This window comes from Moschus berezovskii, chromosome 10 (genome assembly GCF_049115385.1).
Source record: "Moschus berezovskii isolate FMDL1 chromosome 10, NW_MosBer_1.0, whole genome shotgun sequence".
NCBI classification, from domain to species: Eukaryota; Metazoa; Chordata; class Mammalia; order Artiodactyla; family Moschidae; genus Moschus; species Moschus berezovskii.
The window spans coordinates 14,545,857-14,569,688 of NC_142469.1; the positions used below are offsets into that span (position 1 = coordinate 14,545,857).

Here is a 23,832-nt window from a genome sequence, read left to right on the forward strand (position 1 = left end):
GGCTGCAGCAGGGAACCCTGGAAGGTATGACCCCCAGCTGGCACTGGTGGCCAGAAGACAGACAGTGGTCTCAAGGGAGAAGAACTTTTAAAATGACAGTTCAGGGCTACACAAGAGTAGGTTCCCAAGGCCTCAGGGGAAGATGCAAGGTTCCTTATTTCTTAACCTTGTAAATTCCAGATATTCTGGAAAACCCTCGATATTCTGTTTTTCAAAGCAAGCCATTGGGGTCAGCCTTGATTCAAAAGTTGGAGAGTTAGACTGTACCTCTCAGTGGGAGGAGAGCAAAGAACATCAGGACAATTCTAACTTACACACATCTAAACCATTTGCTGGAGCACCTGGGCACAGCAACTGGCACTAAACTTTCTTTTCTAGGATGCCCACAGCTGGAAGGACACCATTTACTTCTGCACCATGTTCTGGTCCTCTGACAATGGAAGACGGCCAAACTCCCAGATCTGACCATCTGGAGTCCCGTGTCCTAGTGCGGCCCATCTTTTCTTCACTAAGCCCTATGGCTAACAAGTCTTTTTAAGTCTCCGGTCTGTTTGTGTGTCTATTACTAATTAGTTTCAGATCACTCATGGATCATAGTAAGTCAGGGCTACAAGGGACAGGGAAGAGACAATCGGGTCCTATTTTACAGAGGAGGAAATTTAGCTTTAAAGTAGCTGTGTGACCTGGACAAGGTCAGAAACTGATTAGGGGCGGAGCTGCAGTTGCAATGCTTGAAGAGAAGCCATCCTGACTTATCCGTGGAATGGGTATCCTATTCGCCTCTTCTCGCCCTAGGAGCCGTCCATCATTCTTGATGCAGTCTCCTATTACATCACGAAACATTTAGAAAGAAACTGTTTATTTCAAGCACAGAAATTTAGTCTAATACATTGGACTTGTTTTGTTTTCAGTCCACGGTCAGCAGACGGGGGTTCCACAGGTGCAAGCGTGGCCGCCTGTAGTCAGAAGGCCATGATAGAAAGTTAACAGGAGCCACGCGTTCTATCAGATCTTGCTGTTTTACCTTTGAAAGTGAAAGTGAAAGTGAAAGCGGCTCAGTGGTGTTCGACTCTTTGCAACCCCAGTCCATGGGATTCTCCAGGCCAGAATACCTGGAGTGGGTAGCCTTTCCCTCTCCCAACCCAGGGATCGAATCCAGATCTCCCGCATTGCGGGCAGATTCTCTACCAGCTGAGCCACCAGGCAAGCCCGCTTTAATTACTTCTATGACACCCTTTCCCTGGCTGTCCCTCCCATTTCAGAACAGCCAAGGGGTCAAGGTTCCTGAGTTTTTATTCTATCCCGAGCACCGATGCAGAGTGGGTATTAGCGAAACCATGCAGGGATGCATGTGAGCGTCTGGTGGTTCTCGCTGCTTTTGCTGCCCGGATGAGGTGACTACAGCTTTGACTTTCTGTGTCCGCGGCGCCGCGAGTGGCTGCCCAGACGCAGTTCCCGTAGGTTTTCTGTGGATGTGCTGCCCGGTCCCCAGCAGCTGCGAATTCTTGCCGCGGCCAATCCATCTTTCCCTCCAGAACCGGCCGGGAGAGGAGGCGGGGTGCGGACGGGAGTCGCCCGCAGACGGCGACACCTCCTCGGACCCCGGTCCAAGCCCGGGGCGGGTCGGAGGCCGAGGGCAGAGGGCCTTCCGAGGGGCAGCGCGGCGGGAGCGGCGCGCGCCGGGCCGGGAGGCGGGAGCGATGGGCGGGCTCGGGCGCGGGCGGCGGCCCCGGGGCCGCGGGCTCCTCCCCGCCCTGCGCCCGCCGCTCGCCGCGCGCAGGCAGAGCGGGCCGGGCGCCGAGGTGCCGCCCAGCGCCCCGGCCGCGGCCCTGCCCGGGCCCTAGCGCCGCCGCCAGCCGGAGCCCGGAGCCGGCGCCCCGCAGCCCCGCCGCGCCCCGCGCCCGCCTCTCCGATGGGCAACCTGCTCGGCGGGGTCAGCGTGCGCGAGCCCACCACCGTGGAGGACTGCGACTCCACCTGGCAGACGGACTCGGAGCCCGAGCTCGAGGAGCCGGGGCCGGGCGGCGGCGAGGGCCCGGGGCGGGAGCCCGCGCAGCCCCCAGAGTCCGCGGAGCCCCAGGAGCCCTCGGAGCCAGCCGGCGGCCGGCCCCGAGCCGGGCCCGCGCCGGAGCCGGACGCCGAGGCGGCGGGCGCCGAGCAGGTAGGCGGCCGCCGGGGCCTCGGCCCGGGGTGGGGCGGGGGGGCGGCCGCGGGCGACCCCCGAGCGCAGGGCCCGGGCGCGGGCGCGGCGGCTCGTCCTGCTGCGGCCGCCCCGGGACCCAGGCCCTGCGCGCGGGGGTCGCCCCGGGCCGCCCGCGGACGGCCTGGGGCCTGTGCGCGGGCACCGGCCGGAGGGTCCCCCCCGGGCAGAACCCAACTTGGAGGAGTGTCTTCTCAGCCTCCGCAGCGCAGCCGGGTGATGGAAGGCGGGGTGGGGGTAACCTGCCTGAGAATAGAGGATGGTGAAAACCGGTCAAGTGCGTGTTATTGGTTAAAAAAAAAATCACCCAGAATGAGGTGGGGGCAGCGAGCCCTCTCCCTGCAGCGGAGTCTCCAGCCTTTAGGAATCTCTGGAAGGTCCCCATCCGACGTGAAAATGCCAGAGTTCCATGTCAGGCCTTCTGACCCGGGAGTTCAGGGCATGCTCCAAACATCTTTTTTTTCACCCAAAAGACTTGTTGATCCAGATATGCTGAAGTCATCTGCCTACTTCAGTTCGGAGGAGAGGTTAGTAACCCTTCTAACCTCTGATGGACTGAAAAATCAGGAAACTTTGGAAGGGAGGACCTGCATGGCCAAGCCTCTAAAGTGCGCCTGAGGACCTGCATGGCCAAGCCTCTAAAGAGCGCCTGGCTCAGCTCTAACAGGTCAGGGGTACTGGGTCAGGCCCTCCTCCTCAGCCCTGAGGGGAAGAGGGTGGGAAGTGGAGACTAAGGTCTCTTGGCTCTAGCATAGGAATCAGCAGGTATATTTTACAGGAAGGCTGCCTCATCCATCTTGACAATCATCTGTTTGGGTCAGCAGCAAACTGTGCAGGCTCTGTGCTATACACATGTTCTTTCCAACTGCAATTTTGGGAGTGGAGGGTGGTGGCAGCTGCTCTTTTGAACTCCCGTTTTGGAGAAAACTGAGGCCTAGAAAGAGAAGTTTGCCCAGGATCATCCAGGGAGAGAGAGTTGCAGACCCAAGTCTGCCTGTCACCTGAGGCAGAACCCGAGACCTGATTGTCTCTTTGCCCCTGCTGCTGGTCGTTTTGCCTTGCGAATTCATTGTTTTTCCCTTCCACTTGTATCTCAATGAAGACGTTTGGGATGTCAAAAAAACAAAAACAAAAACAAAACACCTGCTCAGATTCAGTCCAACTAACCTGGTCCATCTATATGAAACAGTTTTATAATTCATGTTTCAATCAGTTAATCACAACCCCAGTAAATGGTAGATGGCTTCAATCTTTTCTTTTCCCCTTTAATGATTAATTTTTCTTGTCAGGATCACCATGTAATGTCTACTCTTTAATGCTGCTTTTAAATGTCCACCTTACCTGCTCCCTACTCCCCACGGTCATTTGCAAGAACTAATGGACCTTTAAAGTCTAACCCAGTCTACTTTTTAGACTGCTAAAAAGTAGAAAAACTACTTTTCACCAGCTCTGTTGCTGTATTCCTAGTCCAAGTGAATATTTGACAAATGACGGTGCCATTAACCAAGACGGGGAAGTCTGAGGTAGCGAGCAGCATCAGAGGTTGAATCAAGAATCCTTGAGTTCAATATCCTATAAGACATCCGAGGGGAGTTGATGAGTAGTTCATTATGATTGAAGCCTCAGTCCAGGACTGGAATCGTCAGCATGTAAAAATGGAGGTATTTAAAGTCATGGGAAGATCTGGGGTCATCACGGAGCATGAGAAATGTGTACAGGCCCTGGGCACTGCTCCATGGAGACCATGTTAGGGAGAGAAGTCAAAGATGAGGCTGCCCAGGGGCGGCCAGTGAGATGGAGCAGAAGCAAACCGGGGCAGGTATGGCATGTCACGGTGTTTCAGAAGGAGAGATGTCAGCTGGCCCAGTGCTGCTAGGAAGTCACCTGGGTGGAGCACTGGGAAAGCTGCTCAGTGAGACGGGAATGTGTTAGGTGATGTTCATAAAAGCCATTTTGATGGCCTGCAGAGGATGATCGCCTGATTGGGGTGGGTTGTGAGAGAAGGAGACAGGCAGGGACTATGGGCAACTCTCTGGGGATGTTTTGCTATAAACAGGAGCAGAGCTATGGATCTGTCATTGAGGGGAGTTTGGGTCAGTCCCAGTTGATGCATGTTTAAGATTAGAGATGCTACAGCTTGTTTGCTGAAGGCAATGACCCGTAAGACAGGGAAATTTTGGGGACATGGGAATTAGTGATAAAACATTAAGGAACAAAATCTGTGGCTGAGCAGGTGAAAGGGAGTGGGGAGGAGAGCCTGGAGGAGCAGGAAGGGGAGGGATTACGGATGATGCTGGCAGGCTGGCGCATTTACAGCCTGGAGGAGGCAGGCGTTCTCAGCATAACCCTGGGAAATATAGGTAGGGCGTGAGTCATTCTTCTCATTTCGCAGATGATCAAATGAAGATGCAGTTAAAAGCCTCACATGTCAGCAGCAGAGTTAAAGAGTCAGCCCGAGTGTCCTGACTCCTAGTTTTGAATTGTTGATATTCCACCATGGTTTCTATGACAGTCCTTCGCATTGGGTGGAGCTGAAATTGATTCAGACCCAATTAGTCAGACTTGGAGCCTCCAGCCTGGGGTTCTCTGTCTGGCCCTATCGCTGGGCTCTGGGCGATAGTTATTGAACTTTACTTTAAGCCTGGGTTCCCTTGTTTCTAAGATGGAAGTACTCCTGATGGCCTGCCAGGTGGGTTATAAGAATCAAATGAAATAATATATGTGCCTGGTAAGTGGAAAAGTGCTTTCTGTATGCTTCTGGGATGATGAATCATGGGGTTGTAGCATAGGCTAAAGAGATCCAGAAACCTGCTAGGCAGAGCTATTTTGAAACGTGTGTTGAGGACCAGAATATAAGCTTTTCCTTGCTTATGTAAGGAGCAGCTATTGTTAAACATCAGCTAGTTTGGAGTTGAAGTAAGCCGCTCTGTTCTTGTAGTAATAGTGAGATCATGCCGGTTCAGAAACTGCGTGGAGGATGCCGGACTGTCAACACCAGTGGGGGCGGGGCAGATGAGGAAAGGTGGGCAAACCTCTTAATGAATATTCAGACTTCAGCTTTGTCATCTGTTTCATCTTCCTCAGCAGTCTCTTTGCCCTTCTGCGTGACTCGACCCAAAGCACATTCTTGTATATTATGATAACACGTGGAGTTAAGAGCATGCAAACTGATTATATTGACTTCTATCTTATCCTTTAAAAATTGCCGTGGGGCTGGGAATTTTGTTTAGAATTTTAGAAGTGTAGGTAAACTACCACATATAGGTTACTACAGTGTGAAGTTCATTCCAGCTGAGAATTATACTACTTTGTGTGTATATGTTTGAAATCTGCTACCTTCGAAAAGAGAATGGCTACCCACCCCAGTATTCTTGCCTGGAAAATTCCATGGACAGAGGAGTCGAACAGGCTACAGTCCAAGGGATCGCAAAGAGTTGGACACGACTGAGTGACTAACACATACACACACACACACCCCTTATATCATATTGTATTATCACTGAATTAACCAAAGGTTACTCATGCCTTTGTGTGTCTGTTATATACTGTGAAGGATGGAGTTTAGAAAGCTATTTAGTTTGTTTTAAAAGCCCCCTTTCCCTTCACAAATATTATTTGACTTCCAAGTACAGCTAAACGTTGCAAGATTGATGACAATCTCCTTTGTAGGATTGATTTATTATCTTAACACTTTTCATGTTATGTAAAATTTTTTAAAATAAGTTTTGTCATAAAATCACTTGTCTAACCTCTGGTCTTGAATTCATTGTAAATTCTGTTTCTAATAGATACTGATCCATAATATTTGGCTTCTGTAGGCTTTTGGTAAATAATAAAGTTTTTTATTTAGTAAAACACCTCAGAACAAATGTTACTGGCTTCAAGTCAGGAAATGAGAGAGCCAACAAATGTTGCTAGTAAGCATTATTAAAAGGACATTTAAAATATCTTCACTCAATGGATAGCTGGATACTGTTCAGCCTTTCTTTATGTGTGCTTGTTATTTCAAGTTTGTTCTGAAAATTCCTCAGTGAAAATGTCTTGCTTCAAAATGTAAACAGAATTTCCCCTTTTATTTTAGGGGACTGATTCCAATGAAGCACCTGCCAAGCCAAAGAGAAGTTTTTATGCTGCGAGGGATTTGTACAAATACCGACACCAGTACCCAGTAAGACTACGGAATGACTTTTTCTAAACTGTGAAATATTTCCCTTCTGTTTCTGTTATTTTACGGTGCCAACGAGCAAATGTACGAGGAAGGTCCTTGTGCCTTTTTTATATGTCCATGTGCTGAGATTGATTTATTTTTTCCTTTAGCAGAACTTCAAAGATATCCGCTATCAAAATGACTTGAGCAATCTTCGCTTTTATAAGAATAAAATTCCATTTAAGCCCGATGGTGAGTAATCCACTACCTGGTAGAAAGCAAACTTTAAATAGTAGTAGCAGCACCAGCTATTCTTTGTTTGCTCCCTGCTCGGTCCATTCTCAGCGTGTTGGTTCGTCGTCTGGCTTGACTCTGCCCTGCAGTCCGTTGTGTCCCCAGAGTCTAGGCCCTTGAGCTGTGAGCATCCACTCAGTAGATTCTGGAGGAGTAACCTGAGGGTTATCAATTCCTTCCCACAACCTGTTTACAGTGTTCACTCCTATCTGGAAGGTAGTGGGGGCCATTTTTGTGAGAGGAAAAAAGGAGATTTCTAGAACCTTAGGGTATCAGATTATTAAGAAACATTAGGGAAGAATGAATTCAGTTTCCACAGTTTAAAGATGAAGTCGCAGGATCTTGATGCTGGAATGACTGGTTGGTTGGTTCATTCCATCATAGACTTGGGTCTCGGTTCCAGAATTTAGTGTTCCTTTCACTGTGCCATACCCCAAAAGTCTTTAGAACAGGATTGAATGCAATGTTTCTATTGGGATCATCTTCCCTGTTGGTTTTCAGATTCAAGGTCAGGAAGCTAGAGGAGCCCCACTTCAGCGTCTCAGTATCCGAGGGAGGGAACTATGCATACTGCAGGTCTCCACACAACTCTGTCAGATAAGCCCGCCCTCCACAGCTCTGCAGGTGCCTTCCTAGGGTCTTTTCTAAACCTGCAGCAAGCGGGTGTAGTCCCCATGGTACCTATGCCTGACTGCCCCCGGCACCAGACTGTGGTTCAGGGTGGACATCCTCACTTTATCCAGGTCAAGCCGGAAAGATGGCTGCTCTCCATAGAGCCCTTGTCTCTGTGAGGTGACCAGATGGCCCTGGCTGCGGCTCTTTGATCTCAGTGGAAACTGAGCCAAATTCATAGCAGGGTGAATCAGGGAATGAGGGTCATGGGTTGCAAAGCAGAACCAAGTTAGTTCTTGATGAACTAACTGCCTGAAGAAATGCCTAAGGAATTCCCTACATTGTACACTGGCAGACAAACCAGTTGGGAAGTAGGGTGTATTGCTGACATGGCCTGATCCGCTTGACTTTAGTTATTTTCTGGTGTCCCAGAAGTCTGCCCTGATTTGGAAGGAACCTTCTAGGTGAAAATGCTCTGCTGTATTTACTAATGGTGGAAACTGCTTTATATACTAATTGAAATGAGATTAATTAATTGGTTTTTTAGGACCTGGGGTAAGAAAAACTTTTGAAGAAATGCAGTGGTAGATTGTTAATTTGACTCTGATGTGACTTTGATAAAATTTACCCAAAGGGATGCCTTCAAATACTGAACACATTGAAGATAGAGATAATGACAATGTTTAATTTTTTTTTAATATATTTCTAACAGTGAATTTATTTTTGAGGTAGTAATTTAGAGCAATAACTTAAAGCAATGAATTTTTTTTTTTTTTGGTAATCTTTATCACAAAATTTATTTGGAAATCTTATAAGACTAGTGGGGGTCAGAAGTTGTAGGTATGGCCACATAAAATGTTATTCTAGTTTATTATATAAATTACATTAATTCACACTTTCCTCCCCAGTATGCACGAACACACACACACCACACTTGTTAGTAAGCATAAACCTGCAATGACATGTATTGGGTTGACCAAAAGTTTGTTATGTTTTAAGTACAAATAAAAGGACTATTTTTCATTTTCATGAAGAACTGTATGGAAAAACAGATTCCCTAACTGAACGAACTTTTTGGGCAGCCCAGTATTTTACTTATTAAGTAGGAGGAAGGGTAGATGGAAGGGAAAACAAATGGGAAATCATAGGGGTAAATGTTTTCAATAGGCTGAGGATTAATTAGCAACGTTTTACCAAAAACCTTGAGTGTGAGGTTCTCTGATATAAACTGGTGACCTCTGGAGGAAACAGTTGGAGAAGGCAATGGCAAGCCACTCCAGTACCCTTGCCTAGAAAATCCCATGGATGGAGGAGCCTGGTAGGCTGCAGTCCGTGGGGTCACTATGGGTCGGACACGACTGAGCGACTTCACTTTCACTCATTGGAGAAGGAAATGGCAACCCACTCCCGTGTTCTTGCCTGGAGAATCCCAGGGATGGGGGAGCCTGATGGGCTTCCGTCTATGGGGTCACACAGAGTCAGACACGACTGAAGTGACTCACCAGCAGCAGCAGCAGCAGCAGGAGGAAACAGTAGTGAGATGAACTATGTTTAGAATGGTATTATGTTGTTGTGTCTTTGTCTGTAAAATTGACTAAGTGGCTGCAGTCAATTGTGAGGACCTAGCCAGATTTGGGAAGCAGAATTTTGCCCGAATAAGTTCTTCTAGGAGAAGGACAGAACGTAGTGAAGAAGAGGGCTTACGTTTCAGGATCATAAAGACCTGTGTTCCACTCCTGGTTTTGCTGGTGTGTGACTGAGCCGATCTCACTGTTTCCTCAGTAGTAAAGCAGGAGGAGCAGTGCTCCAGAAATGCTGGGTGGAGACAGTGCTGGGCAGATTCAGCGGGCTGGCTGCACTGCGGGCCAGTCCTGCCGCTAGGAAGCACTCACCACCTTTGCCTTTGCTTTTGCTTTCCTCCCTTTCCTTACCCTTTTCCGACCTTTCTCTGTATTCTCTCCCTCCCACCTTGGACCCCTTCCTTCCTTTTTGCCTGGGATACATTTCATTTTTATTTGGTCTAGTATTTAAAGAACTCAGTGGCCCTCAAGGGCAGAGGCTGGCCAACATTCTTTGTACAGGGCCATTGAGTAAATATCCTCAGCTCTGTGGGCCATACCATATCTGTTGCAATTACTCAGCTCCACTGTTTAAATACATAATACATGAATGGATATGCATGGCTGTGTTCCAATAAAGCTTTATTTATAAAACAGATGGCAGGCCATAGTTTGCCAGTTTCTACTTTGGAGTAACTGTCCAGTAGAGTTTTCTGCGATTTGAGGTACCATGATTTTTCTTTTCAGTTAGGCTTATTTCACCACTGAGTCTGTGGCATAGGGTTTTCACCTTATAAAGGCATTGCTCTTGTGTGCTGTTATTATGTTTTAAAAAGTTTTAGCACAAAGCTTAAGTGATGCAGTCTCAAACTGCCTTCAATTATGTTCTGACACCTGGTTCATGTTCTGAATCTTTCCTCTTCAGGTGTTTACATTGAAGAAGTTCTCAATAAGTGGAAAGGGGACTACGAGAAGCTGGAACACAACCACACCTACATCCAATGGTCAGTCAGTCGCCTGCTCTCTCTTGAACCGTGACCTGTTTAATCATGTGTGCTTCCCAGAGAACACTAATATACAAATATTGTTTCTCTAAAACATAGGCTTTTCCCCCTGAGAGAACAAGGCTTGAACTTTTATGCTAAAGAACTAACTACCTATGAAATTGAGGTGAGGCAAGCTGATTTCTTTTCAAGTGAGTTAGCCAAAGTAATGTTGCCGTTTGATGGCCCTGGTAACTCTGAGTCACTCTACCGAATTTTTCTTTTTTCATTAGGAATTCAAGAAAACAAAGGAAGCAATTAGAAGATTCCTCCTGGCTTATAAAATGATGTTAGAGTTTTTTGGAATAAAGCTGATAGATAAAACTGGAAATGTTGCCCGGGCTGTTAACTGGCAGGAAAGGTTTCAGCATCTGAATGAGTAAGTAGAGCCCCTGCAGCGAGTCCCCAAGGCACGGGTTTTCTCTGGGTTGGAATTGTCTATGGCACATAGAATTAGGACTTTCCTGGTGGCTCAGGTGGTAAAGCGTCAACCTACAATGCGGAGACCCGGGTTCAATCCCTGGGGCGGGAAGATCTCCTGGAGGAGGAAATGGCAACCCACTCCAGTATTCTTGCCTGGAAAATCCCATGGACAGAGGAACCTAGTAGGCTACGGTCCATGGAGTCGCAAAGAGTCGGACATGACTGAGCGACTTCACTGTGGCACACAGAGCCACAAGTAGATGGACCCATAGATTTGAATTCAAAAGCTCATCTGAAATGCACTTTATTACCTGTTCTATATTCTAAAGCAAAACGAAGTAACAACAACAACAGCAAAAAAAAAGAACAATATTCCAGGTAGAAATATGGCTGCTTGGTTCTGGAACTGTTTATTCCTGCAGCCACTCTACTACCCACAGCCAAGTGTAACCTCACTCCCTGTTTATACCTTATACAAATGTTTCTCAGCATTTGTGGTTGTTGTCTGTATACACTTTTCTAGACCCCTCTCCTAGGCTGTATGCTTCTGGTAGCTTGGTCTGCTTCTCAGGCACTGTGCCTTCTTAGATCAAGTCCATAATAAAGCCTGTGACATATACTGTAAGTCCCCTACATATGAACCTTCAAGCTGTGAGCTTTCAAAGGTGCAAACGTGCGTTCACATGTCCCATGTTGTAAGTTAGTTCATGGGTCTGGTGTAGATTGTCCCGTGTGTGCATCCTCTACAAGTGGCGGTGCTTTTGTGTACTTTACTTAACAGTACTGTATAGAGTACAGCAGTACAGTATCTTTATTTCAAGCCCAGGAGATCTGGAGGCAAGTATAAAAGCAGCAGTGGTGTAGGTGGTATTTTTCAAGGTACTGTACTATAAGATTAAAAATGTTTTCTTTATTTTTTGTGTTTTTTTTATGTTCTACTTGTGTGAAAAGTTTTATAAACCTATTACAGTACAGTGTTAGTGATGGACAGGGAGGCCTGGCGTGCTGTGATTCATGGGGTCGTGGAGAGTCGGACACGACTGAGCGACTGAACTGAACTATATATCCAATTATGTTCGTTGGATATCTAGGCTAACTTTGTTGGACTTCCAAACAAAATGGACTTAAAACATGCTCTTGGAGTGAACTCATGTGTATGTAGGGGACTTACTGAAAAAACCACTTTATAAGACTTGAGAGGTACTCATACATTTTAGAAAGAGAGAAAATTAGAATCATCACCTTATAGGTCAAAATCAGAAGCCCATTTTTGGTTAATAAATCCAAACACCTGTGAAGAAAATTTTAGCAGTTTATCTGGAACTGATTTTCTGTATTCTTTTGCTTGGATGTTTATAACTTTCATTAATACTTATATCCGAATTTAAAAAATTATCTTCATTGCATGCAAACTGGCCTTTTTTTTTCTTCTTAATTATAGGGTGACTTATGAGCACTGGAGTATAAAACCAACAACTTTAAAACATTTTTAGCACATTATAATTAGCTGAATGGGGCAAATACCAAGAGAAAAAAATTAAAACTAACCTAAGAAATATGTCTTTGCCCCAAACAGCATTTTGTACATTGATTAATTTTTGGTGTGTATTTTTCTACAACTTCAATCTTGCTTTGTTAAAATGAGTAGAAGGATTAATGTTCAAGCCTTCTATTTACTTTATTCTTTATAATCAACACTATTAAAATGGTGACTTGTAGTAAAACACTCAAGATGTGGGCATAAAACTTTATGAGCTTGACTAGAAGACCTGTTAACTCATAACTCAAGTTAAATTTGATTTATACAGAGCACTTTGGAGAAGGACATGGCAACCCACTCCAGCATTCTTGCCTGGGGGATTCCATGGATGCAGAAGCCTGGTGGGCTACAGTCCATGGAGTCACAAAGAGTCGGGCATGATTTAGCGACTAAGTGACGACAGAGCACTTACACTGAAGTGATGCAGAGAGCTCTCCCGGACAGAGTTTCTGGCACTTGTGTCATACCCTCAGAGACAGCTGTGTGCGGGTAGTCTCTTGACCTGAAGATGGCAAGAGTCAACCTTAGAAGAGGATCTGATGATGTCTCATCTTCCGTGTGCTCACGAATGCTATTTGAGAGAACCTCCATTTCCAACTTGACTTTTTTTTTGTCTGCCTAAATCCTCCCTGGGGTTTGTCTCCACCACTCTTAATTGGTGGTTGGAAGCAGAAGGCTTTCGTTAAATGAGTTTCTGGCTTGTGACTCGGAGGGGAGCCTGACTGTTACCTGACCCTTCCCGCCCTGTCCTGCTTCCTTCTTCCCACCACCAGTTTTCCTTTCCATGGGTACTGCATACAGCTTTTTTGTGTATTTTAATCTGCATAGCATCTTGAGTCTTTTAGAGTAAGCAGGGGATTCAGCGTGTTTATAGTAGTCCAGCAGAGAAAAATATTAAAAGAAAGTCAAGTGAAATAAAGTTTAGTGAACAAGCGACCATGACTAAAAGAGGTGAAATATTTCAGCCTTTCTCACTGCCCTCACCTCTGTCTGCAAGCTCAGCTTCTCTCTTTTATCTGCTCTGCCACCCCAGAGTCTATTCACAGTATTAGGATAGTGGAGGTGTTTTGTATTTCTTGGTGACATTTGTTTCAAATCATACTGAAACATCCAGTTTCTTTCTTGTATAGTTCTGTTCCATAATCCTGATCTTTATTCACTTTAACCCAAGTGTTTGTCCTTTTCTACTGTTATTTTAAATTGGAGAATGTGTTGATAGAGAAAATTTTATCTTGGTCATTCATCTTGGATATGTGAAACTGAGCGGCTTGCAAATATAGTAAATTTTGTTGTGTCATATAATTCCTCTTTGGGATTTTTAAAGGAAAATATTGTTCCATTTTACCATGTCTCTCTTTGTCATAGACTTAGAAAGCAGACATTGGGATTTCACTACCAAGTTATTAGACTATGTAGCAAAAGTGAAAGTGTTAGTCACTTAGTTGTGTCTGACTCTTTGCGACCTCATGGACTGCAGCCTGCCAAGCTCTTCTATCCATGGAATTCTTCAGGCAAGAATACTGGAATGCGCAGTCATGCCCTTCTACAGGGGATCTTCCAGACCCAGGGATTGAACCTGGGTCTCCCTCATTGTAGGCAGATTCTTTACCGTCTGAGCCACCAGGGATGCCAGACTATGTGGATGCTACCCTAACTACTAGGTTGGTCCTGCTGCTGATGGCACCTTGTCTTAATTTCACTCAAATTGTTATTGTCTCAAAAGACTGGTACTTGATTCATAAAACTGAAGCATTATCTGTGCTGTTTTATCCGTTGGCCTTCAAAGAGTTGAATATTAAGAGAACACTACTTTGGTAAACATCCAGAAAAATGGAAACACTGAAAACTATTGTAGTTGTCTTTTCCAATGTTTGGTGAGCCTGAATCGCTGAGGGTTTGTTTAGTTTGGTCCAAACTAACTCTCAGACTATAAGGTCACGGAACAAGGTCCTTCCACTCCTCAAATAATTCAGTGTCCTTCTCCACTCCTCCCAGATAAGTTGCTAATTATTCCTAATACCAAGCATTTGTGGAAGCTAAGGCAGGTATATGTGATGCTTGTAGAAAGTTCAATGCCTGAGGTGTAAAGAGGTTTAGGGAAGTTAGGAATAAGTGGTGTTTGTGGGGCAGTATTGGGTGACTAACTCACCTGGGCTGTTGATGACACGTGATGAATACATGGACCTGAGGATTCCTTTTGGACACAGCCAGGTATTTGTAATAAAGCAACTCTTGGCTGAATGAGGTCAGGGAGGTGAGATTATGAATTGTGACAGAATAGGTTTGTAAGGCTTTCATCTGATAATGGCCTTAGTTTTCAGACAAAGAAGATAATTAGTGCAATCTAGGGAAAGAAGCATCTTTGGAATCAATGGCATTAAAAGCAAAATTGTCAGTTCTGTGATAGGGAAAGATGAGGCGAGAGAGGTCATAGATGGAAAAGAGTTGGGGAGATTATGTTATGATAGGTACCGGTGTGGTGCTCCTTAGTATACCAGTACCAACATTTATATGATTAAATAGTGTCTAATATTTAAGTTTTGCATTCTCAGCTTATGGGTCAGCTCGTTTGATTCTTACAAGCTCAGGGAGGTGTGGGCCCTTTTTCCCATCTGCAGACAGGGATGCTGAGCCTTTGAGATGCCATCATTTCATGCAGCTGCAGGTGCAGAGCCAGGATGTGAGTTCAGTTCTGACTCCGAAGCCCATGCTCTCTGCTGTGCTAAATAAGTCAGTCTTGCATCCTTTGTCAGAATTGTTGTGGCCAGGTAGAATGGCTTTTGCTGCTTTCCTTCTGAGTTGGTTCTTATGGTGGAGTCTGCAGACCAGCTGACTCTGGAAATCGTACATTCGGCTGGTAGCTAATGCCCAGCACTGGTTACTTGCGACAGGAATGATACCTTTGTGTAGTCAATATTCATCCTCACTGTATTTTATAAATAATATTCAACATCCGTGGGGATACATTTTGAATCTAAATGTTTTTCAAATGTGAAGAATTAACAAACCAGGGATAATTTATTTTATATACTTGAGTTTTATATAGATTGGCATTACACTGAGGTCCAGAGGTTTAATACCTTCTGTTTTATGCTTCTTCATGGAGTCTAATGCGCCTTTTAGCAAAGTCATTACAAGGCATGTTTTCATGATTTACAGTTCCATCAAAAGTACTTTCCCAGTGGTTTTCATTCCCAGGCTTCTTTCCCAAATAATTTTCTTCCTTCATTTTATTCAACCTGCTTCCAGGTCTCAGCACAACTATTTGAGGATCACTCGTATTCTGAAAAGCCTCGGCGAGCTTGGATATGAAAGTTTTAAATCTCCTCTTGTAAAATTTATCCTTCATGAGGCTCTGGTGGAAAATACTATTCCCAATATTAAACAGAGCGCGCTGGAATATTTCGTGTACACAATCAGAGACAGAAGGGAGAGGAGAAAGCTCCTACGGTTTGCCCAGAAACATTACACGCCCTCGGAGAATTTTATCTGGGGACCCCCGAGGAAGGCACAGCCCGAGGGCAGCAAAGCCCAGAAGCCCCCCGGCCCGCCCACCGCAGGGCAGCACGGCCAGACGTCTATGCACAAAAAACCCAAAGACTCCAAAAACGCCTCCTCAGCCGCGCATGGAATCAGCAAAGCAGCTGAAGACAAAAAAGTGGCCGCTAAGGAGTCAGGAGAGGAGACGGACAAGCCCAGTGCGGAGCCAGGAAGCGAGGCCTCCCAGCCCGGAGACCCGGAGCAGAACGGGGTTGCGGACAGTTCCAGTACTCGGGCAGAGAAGACAGTTACTCACCCCGAGGAGCAAAAGGAGAGTGCGTGTCCCTCTGAGAAGGATGAAGCGGGTGACAACCGGAGCCAAGACGGTGGAAGCCCGGGCGATGCGGGTTCCCTGGATGACGCCGCGGTGCCCTGAATTATCAGGCGGCCAGACGCCGGCGACCCCGGGAGCGGAGGCTGCGGCGGGTCCTGAGCAGCAGAGGCCGCGGTTCCCAGCGCAGCGGGCTGCTGCCGAGTCCTGGGGTCAGCGCTTAGTTGTCACCTGGTTTTTAGTCTGGATGGCTGTGAATTTAATATTTAAAAAGAAGTCTGAAGACGAGACCCAATGAATGAGTGTATCCTGTAACACTTTGGGCATGTGAGTTTTCGCATCCCGTACACAATTCCTTTTAAATTATTTTCAGTGTATCTGGAAGTAATCATGGAGTGTTTGATATAGCTGCGATGGGCATCAGTTCTTGGAGTGGTCCGTACTATACCTGGAGGAAATTGAGAGGATGATTTCATTATGTGGCTACACCTTTGCCAGATTTAAAGGTTCCTATGTTTAAGCTGCAAGAAAAAATTTGGTCCTCCTTGAGGTTTTCAGAAAGGAATTTGGATTTTTTTTTTTTTTTTAACAGCACCTCAGCGTGTTTACTTTCAGGTTCTGGTAAGGAGGATGGATGTTCTTGGAGACTTGGAGTCGCCCCTCCCCTGCTTGTCAGTCCCGCTGTCTTTCCTATCCTCTCTCTCCACCCTCTGCCTCACTGTCATCAGCCACCCATGTCGGCCGGCACATGCATTTTAGTGTTGACATCTAGACATTCAGATGGTCTCCTGCAGTGACGTTTGAACGGGACGGAAGGGCCTGTCAACTGTACGATTTCAAGAATTTGCTTTGTTTAAAAAAATAAACATGTTTTTCTGTATTAATGTGCTTAAAAACAAAGTTTGATGCAAAAGTCCAAGAAGAAAATCTTGCCTTTTATGGCTGTTCTGTGTAAATTTGGTGCTTGTGTCTGAATGCAAATGACTAAATAATTTAAAAATAAGAGAAGAAATTATTCATTTTTAAAACGCATGCATTTTGTACTGGCAACAAGGCAGTGGTCCCTGAAACCATGAATATCTCAGTGTTATGTGGACTATGAAGTTCATATTGCTTAGCCCACAGGGTATCTTTAAAAAAAAAAAATACAATTTGCTGCATCTCAGTTGTCAGACCTTGAAATTGAGAGTAGATTTGACATTCCATGTATTCAGTTTTAGTAAGCACAGAATGTGTCAAAATTGGGTAAGAGCAAATAGCTTTATTTCCTATAATATTGTTACTAATTATTATTACACATTAGAAAACAAGCACTGTGGTGAAAACTTCAGCATACTTACAAATATAGTGAAAGTAATTAATAGACCTTTTTTTTTTTTAAACTTAATTTCATTTAGAAAGAAATTGCCTCGGCTTTTAAGGAAAGATCTATTCATTTAACCCCCAAAGAATTTTTACTGTTTTTACTATGTCCTGTTTTTTAATCACATCATATCATCTTCTGTTACCTTTTTTGATCAGAGGATTTTTAGCAGAGGATTTCTAGAAAATAAACGCACCAATAGTATGCTTTTAGAAGGATTTTATTGCCTTGAAATTTACATAAAACATCACTTTCTCAAATCTGACTTATTTTTTATGAATGTTAGTAATGTGTTATATATGTATTCCAATAAATATAGAATATTTTTTCATTATAATTTCTCATAATACACCAGTTTTATGTTTCTTCTATTTTTTGAAGTGAGCATTAGGATTTGGGAAACAATTCTGCTTTTGGATTTCAGTTTCTTATTTTACTTTAATGGCCCCATTCTTTCTTTAATGGCCTCATCAAGCTCAATAAGCAATTTTGCAGGGTTAGGGCATGAGAGTAGGTTGTCACATTGGGCTGACTTGTAGAAATATAATACATTGGAAATATCTTACCAATTTTGCATACATGATAAAGTGTTCACACCACTTTCTAAGTACATAATGTACAAAATGTACAAAATTTTGTGATCATATATTAAAATATTAATAAGCAGCAGACTGATACTAAAATGGGTATAATCTGAATTACTTAGAAGCTAGTAGTATATCAGAGCCCTTAGAAGTGAAAATGTTTCATTCAATAATTTAACTTTTAGAATATTCCTAATTAGGGATTTGATTAGATTGTACCATTTAATCTGAGAATATTTAGTCCCAAGGGGAAAACTGCCTGGCTTCCATTTAAAATAGTGGCCTTTTTCTACCATGCTGGTTTTGAAAGGTATATTCACGTGTAACAGTGTCAGTTCTACATTTAATCTGTAAATAACTTATGAGAGAATTCTTCAGTGGAAAGAAGTCAGAGAGTGCCATTCCTTTTGCAGATAAAAATTATAAACACCTAAATTTTTTTTCTACTAAGAATATTTTGTACATTTAGTAGTTTTAAAATAAGATCTATAGGTGTGTCTTTATGTGTGTGCTAGACATGAAGCAACCCTCTGGGTTTGACTCTGATGTGTTGTATTTTAAAAAACTACTATGTGCTTGCAGAAATGTACTGAGAAGCTATTATAAAAATGCGGTGGAGCATGGCCAAATAGCTAGAAACTATTGAATTTTTGCAATTCTATAGACTTTATCATTGTACCATGGATTGTGAGGATACTCAGTATTGGCTATTGATAAAATATTACTTTGCGTTTCATGGCAAATAGATGTTATACTGCTTGGTTAGTCTAGTATATTTCTAATATTTTGTGCATTCATATCCCAAAGGAGATAATATATGTGAAAATATTTTGAAATACTATAAAGTGATATATAATGATAAGATATATTTCTGTACAGTAGAGAAAAAGTTTATAACAAGTTTAAGAATATTATACCATTATACATTCTCATGCTCAATCTTATAAGAAAGGTAAAAGAATAATGACAACTGAAAATATGTCTGCTTTCTCTAAGTCAGGTCCAGTTCTTAGTTCAAAATTATATGATATAGCTTTATTTTGAATTTTAGTTGTGATAAAAATTGCTTTTTTTCAGCTTCAAGGAGAAAACAGAACTTATAACTCAGGAGTTAGCAGAGAAGTTCCAAGATTTTTTTTTTTTTGCCAAGTCTTAAAAATATAAATGTTATGTTTACATAATTATCTACTTTGTTTCTAGTTTTTATACTTTAATCTGACAGAAGGAATGAGCTGGTGAAAAAGGAAAACAATACAGTGTTACATCTGAGTCACTCTTTAAAAAATCATTTTAGTAAGTAAACATCCATATCAAAGTGGTCAAAAATTGATTGACCCAATGGAGAGACAGTATTTGGTTAATTGTTTAAAGTTAAATTTCCCTAGTTTATAGTATAGTTATGGTTGATTTTTAATCTATAGAGCAACTAAATCAACCCTTTTATTTTGTCTTCCTATAATTGAGGCTCTTATAAAAGCTTTATTTTCTAACCTGAGGAAAGGACAGTCTTGATCTTGTTTGGTTCTAATTGCATCTGTGGGCTCTCAAGTTTATTTGGGGTGAGTGGGGATTCTTTGTTATAGGAATAATTTTGAAGATTTCTATTTTGTTTCCCACTTTAAAAATATCCATTTTGTTTTCTTCTGGGGGCATTTCTGTTAAATGTAAGGTAAGCTGGAGTTAGACACACTGGAAATCATTTCAAATGTAGGTGTAGTTGGCATGGGTTAGTAGAATATAGAAAGTTAGGGGTGAACATGTGTTGCTGTCTTTTACCTCTGAATTCTGTTTGTTCCACGAGCAGATCTGTGTGGGTATCTCTAGGGTAACAGTGAGTACACCCTGCCTCCTTCCATGTTCCAGCCCACCCAGCAGACTGTGCTGGGGGACAGACTGTATTTTAGAAATTCCTAATCACTGAAGTTGATAATAATATAGCTATAAATGAATGAATGCCTGGGGGTGTCCAGATGTGCCTTAACTAATGTGATCAGGCTTTATTCAGACATTTAAATTTTTACTCCATTATAAAATCTTGCCATAAGGAACATTCCAAACCATGAAGATCAGTCATTTTAGTGAAATTTACTTTGGTTGGTGCTTTTTCATTTTGGAGATACTTCCATTTGTATCAATAACATCAGTTCAAAAGTGAGTGTACTAGCCACAGTGTTCAAACATGTGTTATATTTGACAAAAGGCCTTTATAGTAAGAAAGATTAGCTACATGGTTACATTTATTTATGCTTCTCAATTTTGCTACATGCTGTAATTTTCAGTATAAACATATCTCAGTTTCTACAAGTAATCTGTCTTTTATTTTTAGATGCAGATGGATGTAGAAAATGGAATTAGAGAAATGATTTAAAAGTTTAATTCCAATAGATATTTGGAGGAATCTGAAATTAATTTGGACTTTTATGCTGTAGTTTTATTAGAAACATTTAAACAGTACTGTTCTTGCTTTTTACCTTAGGTTGGAGAAAATATTTTTTGGCATCTGTTTTTTTTCTTCTTTTGTTGAGAAATTTATTGTTTTAGTTATTTGTGAGAAATGGTTTCTTAATATGTTTGTTTCCTTGAATTAGCGTGTTTGTGTGGAGGATACAATTAACTGCTTTACTTTATGGTCCAAACTCTGCCTGGAAGTTGAGTTCAGAGAAGGGGAGGTGGCTGAGAACCAGAGAAGGCATCTGGGTGAAGGGGAGCCGACCCTGGGTGCAGCCCCTCCAGTGGAGGAAGGGTTCCTGGAACCTCCTCTGAGTGACCAGGGTCTCACTCTATGATTGCTGACTTCTGAGGAGTGAGGGCCACCTGGGACTCCATGACTCCATACACTGTTTCAGTGGGTATCAGTTATCATAAAAATACCTGTAGTAGTTCATTCGCCACCATTTTGTAGTTGTTTAGAAAATTGTGAGCAATTGGACACCTGCTGTGTAGATTACAGCTAAATGCATCTCAGGAAACATTGAAATGCCAGTTATGCCTACCCCTCCCCCCCAATTCAAAACTTCTGATCTCCAATCAAATATTGCTTGGGTTGTTCTTTCAGAGGTCTCTGTATACAAGTCTTCATAAAATGGTTCAATGTAAAGATGAAATGAAAGGGAAAAGGCACCAGTGCTGTCTTGTTATTCTGAAAGACCTTTATATATATATATATATAAATCAGAAACCTTATATATTTTAATATGTAAAATACATGGAAGTTATAAAGTTTATCCTATTTTCATTTTTAAGTTATAATGGAGTTTGTGGAACAGTTAACATTAACTAGAGAGATTAGTTGTGTAATAAGCTCTGGTCCTAAGAAACATCCAAGTTCTGCACTCAACTGCTCAGATGAACACCTTTGTCAGTGCTGCTGGGTTCAGTGTCAGGTGGAGGAGAGGAAAACACGATCGAAACACAAAATTAGAAGCTAGAGACTCCCTGCTGAAACGAAGATGTAACCGATTGTAGGTCTGTGCAGTGCCAGAATGGCCGCAGTGAGGACGAGATGAGGCAGGGTCTGCAGAGTTTTCCAGCGGGGACGTGCCCCGAGTTACACGTGCCGAGGGGATCAGTGCCTGTCTGGAAACAGTCCCATTCCCGCTCTCCTTTGAAGCCTGAATTCTGCTTACTGCACGGTAGACTGAGACTTTGGACAGACTAAGAGAAATAATCACGTGACCCGGAACCAGGTTTAATTCCTCTGAGGGTACTTTTACTCAGTTAAGTGGAGGGGCTGGCTGTAGACCCAAGGAAGAGAGGCAATTATAGGTTGCTTATGGCAAAGTCCCAGTGACTCCCGAACCATCACAATGAAGAGCAACAACCTGGACCAAGCGTTAGGTCCTTTTGCAAGCCTTTTGTTTTCCTCTTTGTAAAAAGTTGGTTTGCTTGTCTCCTCAGTGAGCTGTCCACTGTTCTTTTGTGCAAACTGATTAAGACAGATGGCCAGCCGGGTCCAGTCACCATTTCAGTTGGGAAACTTTAGTGCCCTTTGTAGTTTGAGTATTTCAGGAGGATGGGCATGATTCTCAGAAAGACAGGTGCTTTCCTTCCGGTGTGAGCTCTGTCTCTTCCGCAGCTGTGGGCCTTCCACCACGCGCGTCATCTGCAGGATGAATTATAGAATGCTGTGCCTGTCTGTGCGCACCAATACCATGTCTCTGTGGTAGGAGCTGTAACCAGTTTCTGGATATGTCTGGTACTATGAAACACTTATTTTATAATCCTGTAACTGTATGGCAGTGTTATGCCAAAAATGTATAAAGAGCAATAGTTTCTCTTGTTACTGCTGTGTTTAAAAAGATCGTTTCTGAAACTATATATGTTTAGAGTCCCTCTAATTATTTTTAATAACTAGTGCCAAATATACATCCTGTAAAATGACTAAAAGCCACTTCATCTTGGTTAACATTCTAGCCTTATGTTAGAGTACATTATGTTGATTTTGCATGATTAAACTATTTTTAAAGAGCTGGAACAAATGACTTTGCTGTTTTTCTATGATTAGACTTTCTTGTGGTTATTGTATGAGATCAACATTATTCCCATTTTATCCTCTAAAATAAATGTTGTGTTTTGCAGGGTGAAATCTTATTTACACAGGCAGTTATTTTTGTCAGGGATGATTGGAGGGCAGCTCACATGTGTTATATGTGAGCTGGCTGTTTATGGCTCTCTTTCACTTTTCTCTAATACAAACGTTTAAAAGTATTTTTAATATAAATGAGTGCAACATGAATACGGATGGAACAGATATTTTTCACTTTAGTAGGGCTAGTCTTTTAGCAACATTTTATTATTATTATTATTAAGAAAAATGCAGCTGTGAGGTGCAAGTGGGGAGGCTGCTCAAGATGCCACAGGACAGTGGGGTTGAAGGTGAGGAAAAGCATTACCTTGGAGTGTGGCTGTGTGGATCTGCAGAGGCAGGTGAAGAGTGGATGACAGAACAAAGAATAAACTGTGGTTAAGATTGAAATTAGGGCTTCCGTGGTGGCTCAGACGGTAAAGGATCTGCCTGCAATGCAGAAGACCCAGGTTCAATCCCTGGGTTGGAAAGACCCCCTGGAGAAGGGAATGGCAACCCACGCCAGTGTTCTTGCCTGGAGGACTCCATGGACAGAGGAGACTGGTGAGCTACAGTCCACCGGGTCTCAGAGTCAGACACAACTGAGTGACTAACACTTTCACTTTAAAGAATGAAATTGGAATGAAATCACATTGTGCATAAATGAGAAACTCAGCGAGAGAAGAGGAACAGATCACAGCTGCAATGGTGAACGAGCAGGATTGTAACTGCCTGACCTTGGGATGAATTGTTCAGGGAGAGAGCAAGGCCCACAGGCAATTACCGTCCTGAGGGAGGAAGGGACATGTTCTGGCAGAAAATAGTTTTGCTTTTCCCCAAAGGTCAAAGTCAGAAGGCAATCTTACGAGGATAGAGATTCTCAGCAGAGTGACAGCGTCAGGATGGAGTCTGCATTTCCTCGAGATGTAAGATCTAGTATGGGAGAAAGTTCACAGAAGAGATTTATAATAAAACACGTTCCTTATTTTAATCCTCACATGCACACAGAGCAGGAGAGTTTGGTGTCCAGGGGCAGAAGGAAACCTCAGCCAGGGGAAATGTGATGATAGGCAGGGTGTCCTCTCACAGCTGAGTTTAGGCCCCTGGATTGTGACTCACTGAAGAGTCAGGCTGATTACAGGGAGCACAGAAGGATGATCCTCTCCTTAGGATTATCCCCATGAATATGTGGGATTAATCAGAAGAGTATTTTTTAAATAGGTTACCTACGGGAGAGATTAGAGAGCCAGTGTGGACCTGACTTCACACAGGAAGGCTGCATTTATTAATTTTGCTCTAATAGTTAGCATCCCACTATTTTTATAACCTTAGTATATGTTCAGCATGACCAAGGAATATACAAATATGTTCTTCTCAAGTGGAGTAAAACTTATTTTATTGGGATTCAAATAGCTTGCTTGTTCTACTCTCAGCTTGAGAAACGGAAGAGGTTAGAGGGAGAAGAAATAAACAGCCAAGTGGTGGATGATGTGAACCACATAAGGCCTGAAAGCTCACCTTAGGACCCTGAGGGTGTCTGAGATCCCTGAGTGGAAGATTTGACTCTTGCCGGGAAGGGAAGTTCAAGGAAAAGCCCCAAAGGAGGAAAATGTAAAGGCAAGGAGGCAGTTTGCTTACTGGGGAAAGCTGACTTGGAGGCCAGATGGACTTGGGTCCCTATGGCAACATTGT

General features: G+C 43.3%; 1 protein-coding gene across 2 annotated transcripts; it reads left to right on the forward strand.

The window, feature by feature from the left end:
• The first annotated feature begins 1,771 nt into the window (after nt 1–1,771).
• Nucleotides 1,772–21,600, forward strand: OGFRL1 (opioid growth factor receptor like 1). Of its 2 annotated transcripts, none has more exons than XM_055433176.2 (7): nt 1,772–2,161; nt 6,282–6,368; nt 6,518–6,599; nt 9,738–9,816; nt 9,916–9,982; nt 10,089–10,234; nt 15,068–21,600. In XM_055433176.2, exons 1-7 carry the CDS (start codon nt 1,913–1,915, stop codon nt 15,732–15,734), a joined length of 1,377 nt encoding a protein of 458 aa, XP_055289151.2. In that variant the 5' UTR covers nt 1,772–1,912; the 3' UTR covers nt 15,735–21,600. The 2 variants fall into 2 exon arrangements, with proteins under 2 accessions (XP_055289151.2, XP_055289152.2); XM_055433177.2 differs by having other exon boundaries at nt 6,521–6,599.
• Nucleotides 21,601–23,832: the final 2,232 nt, after the last annotated feature.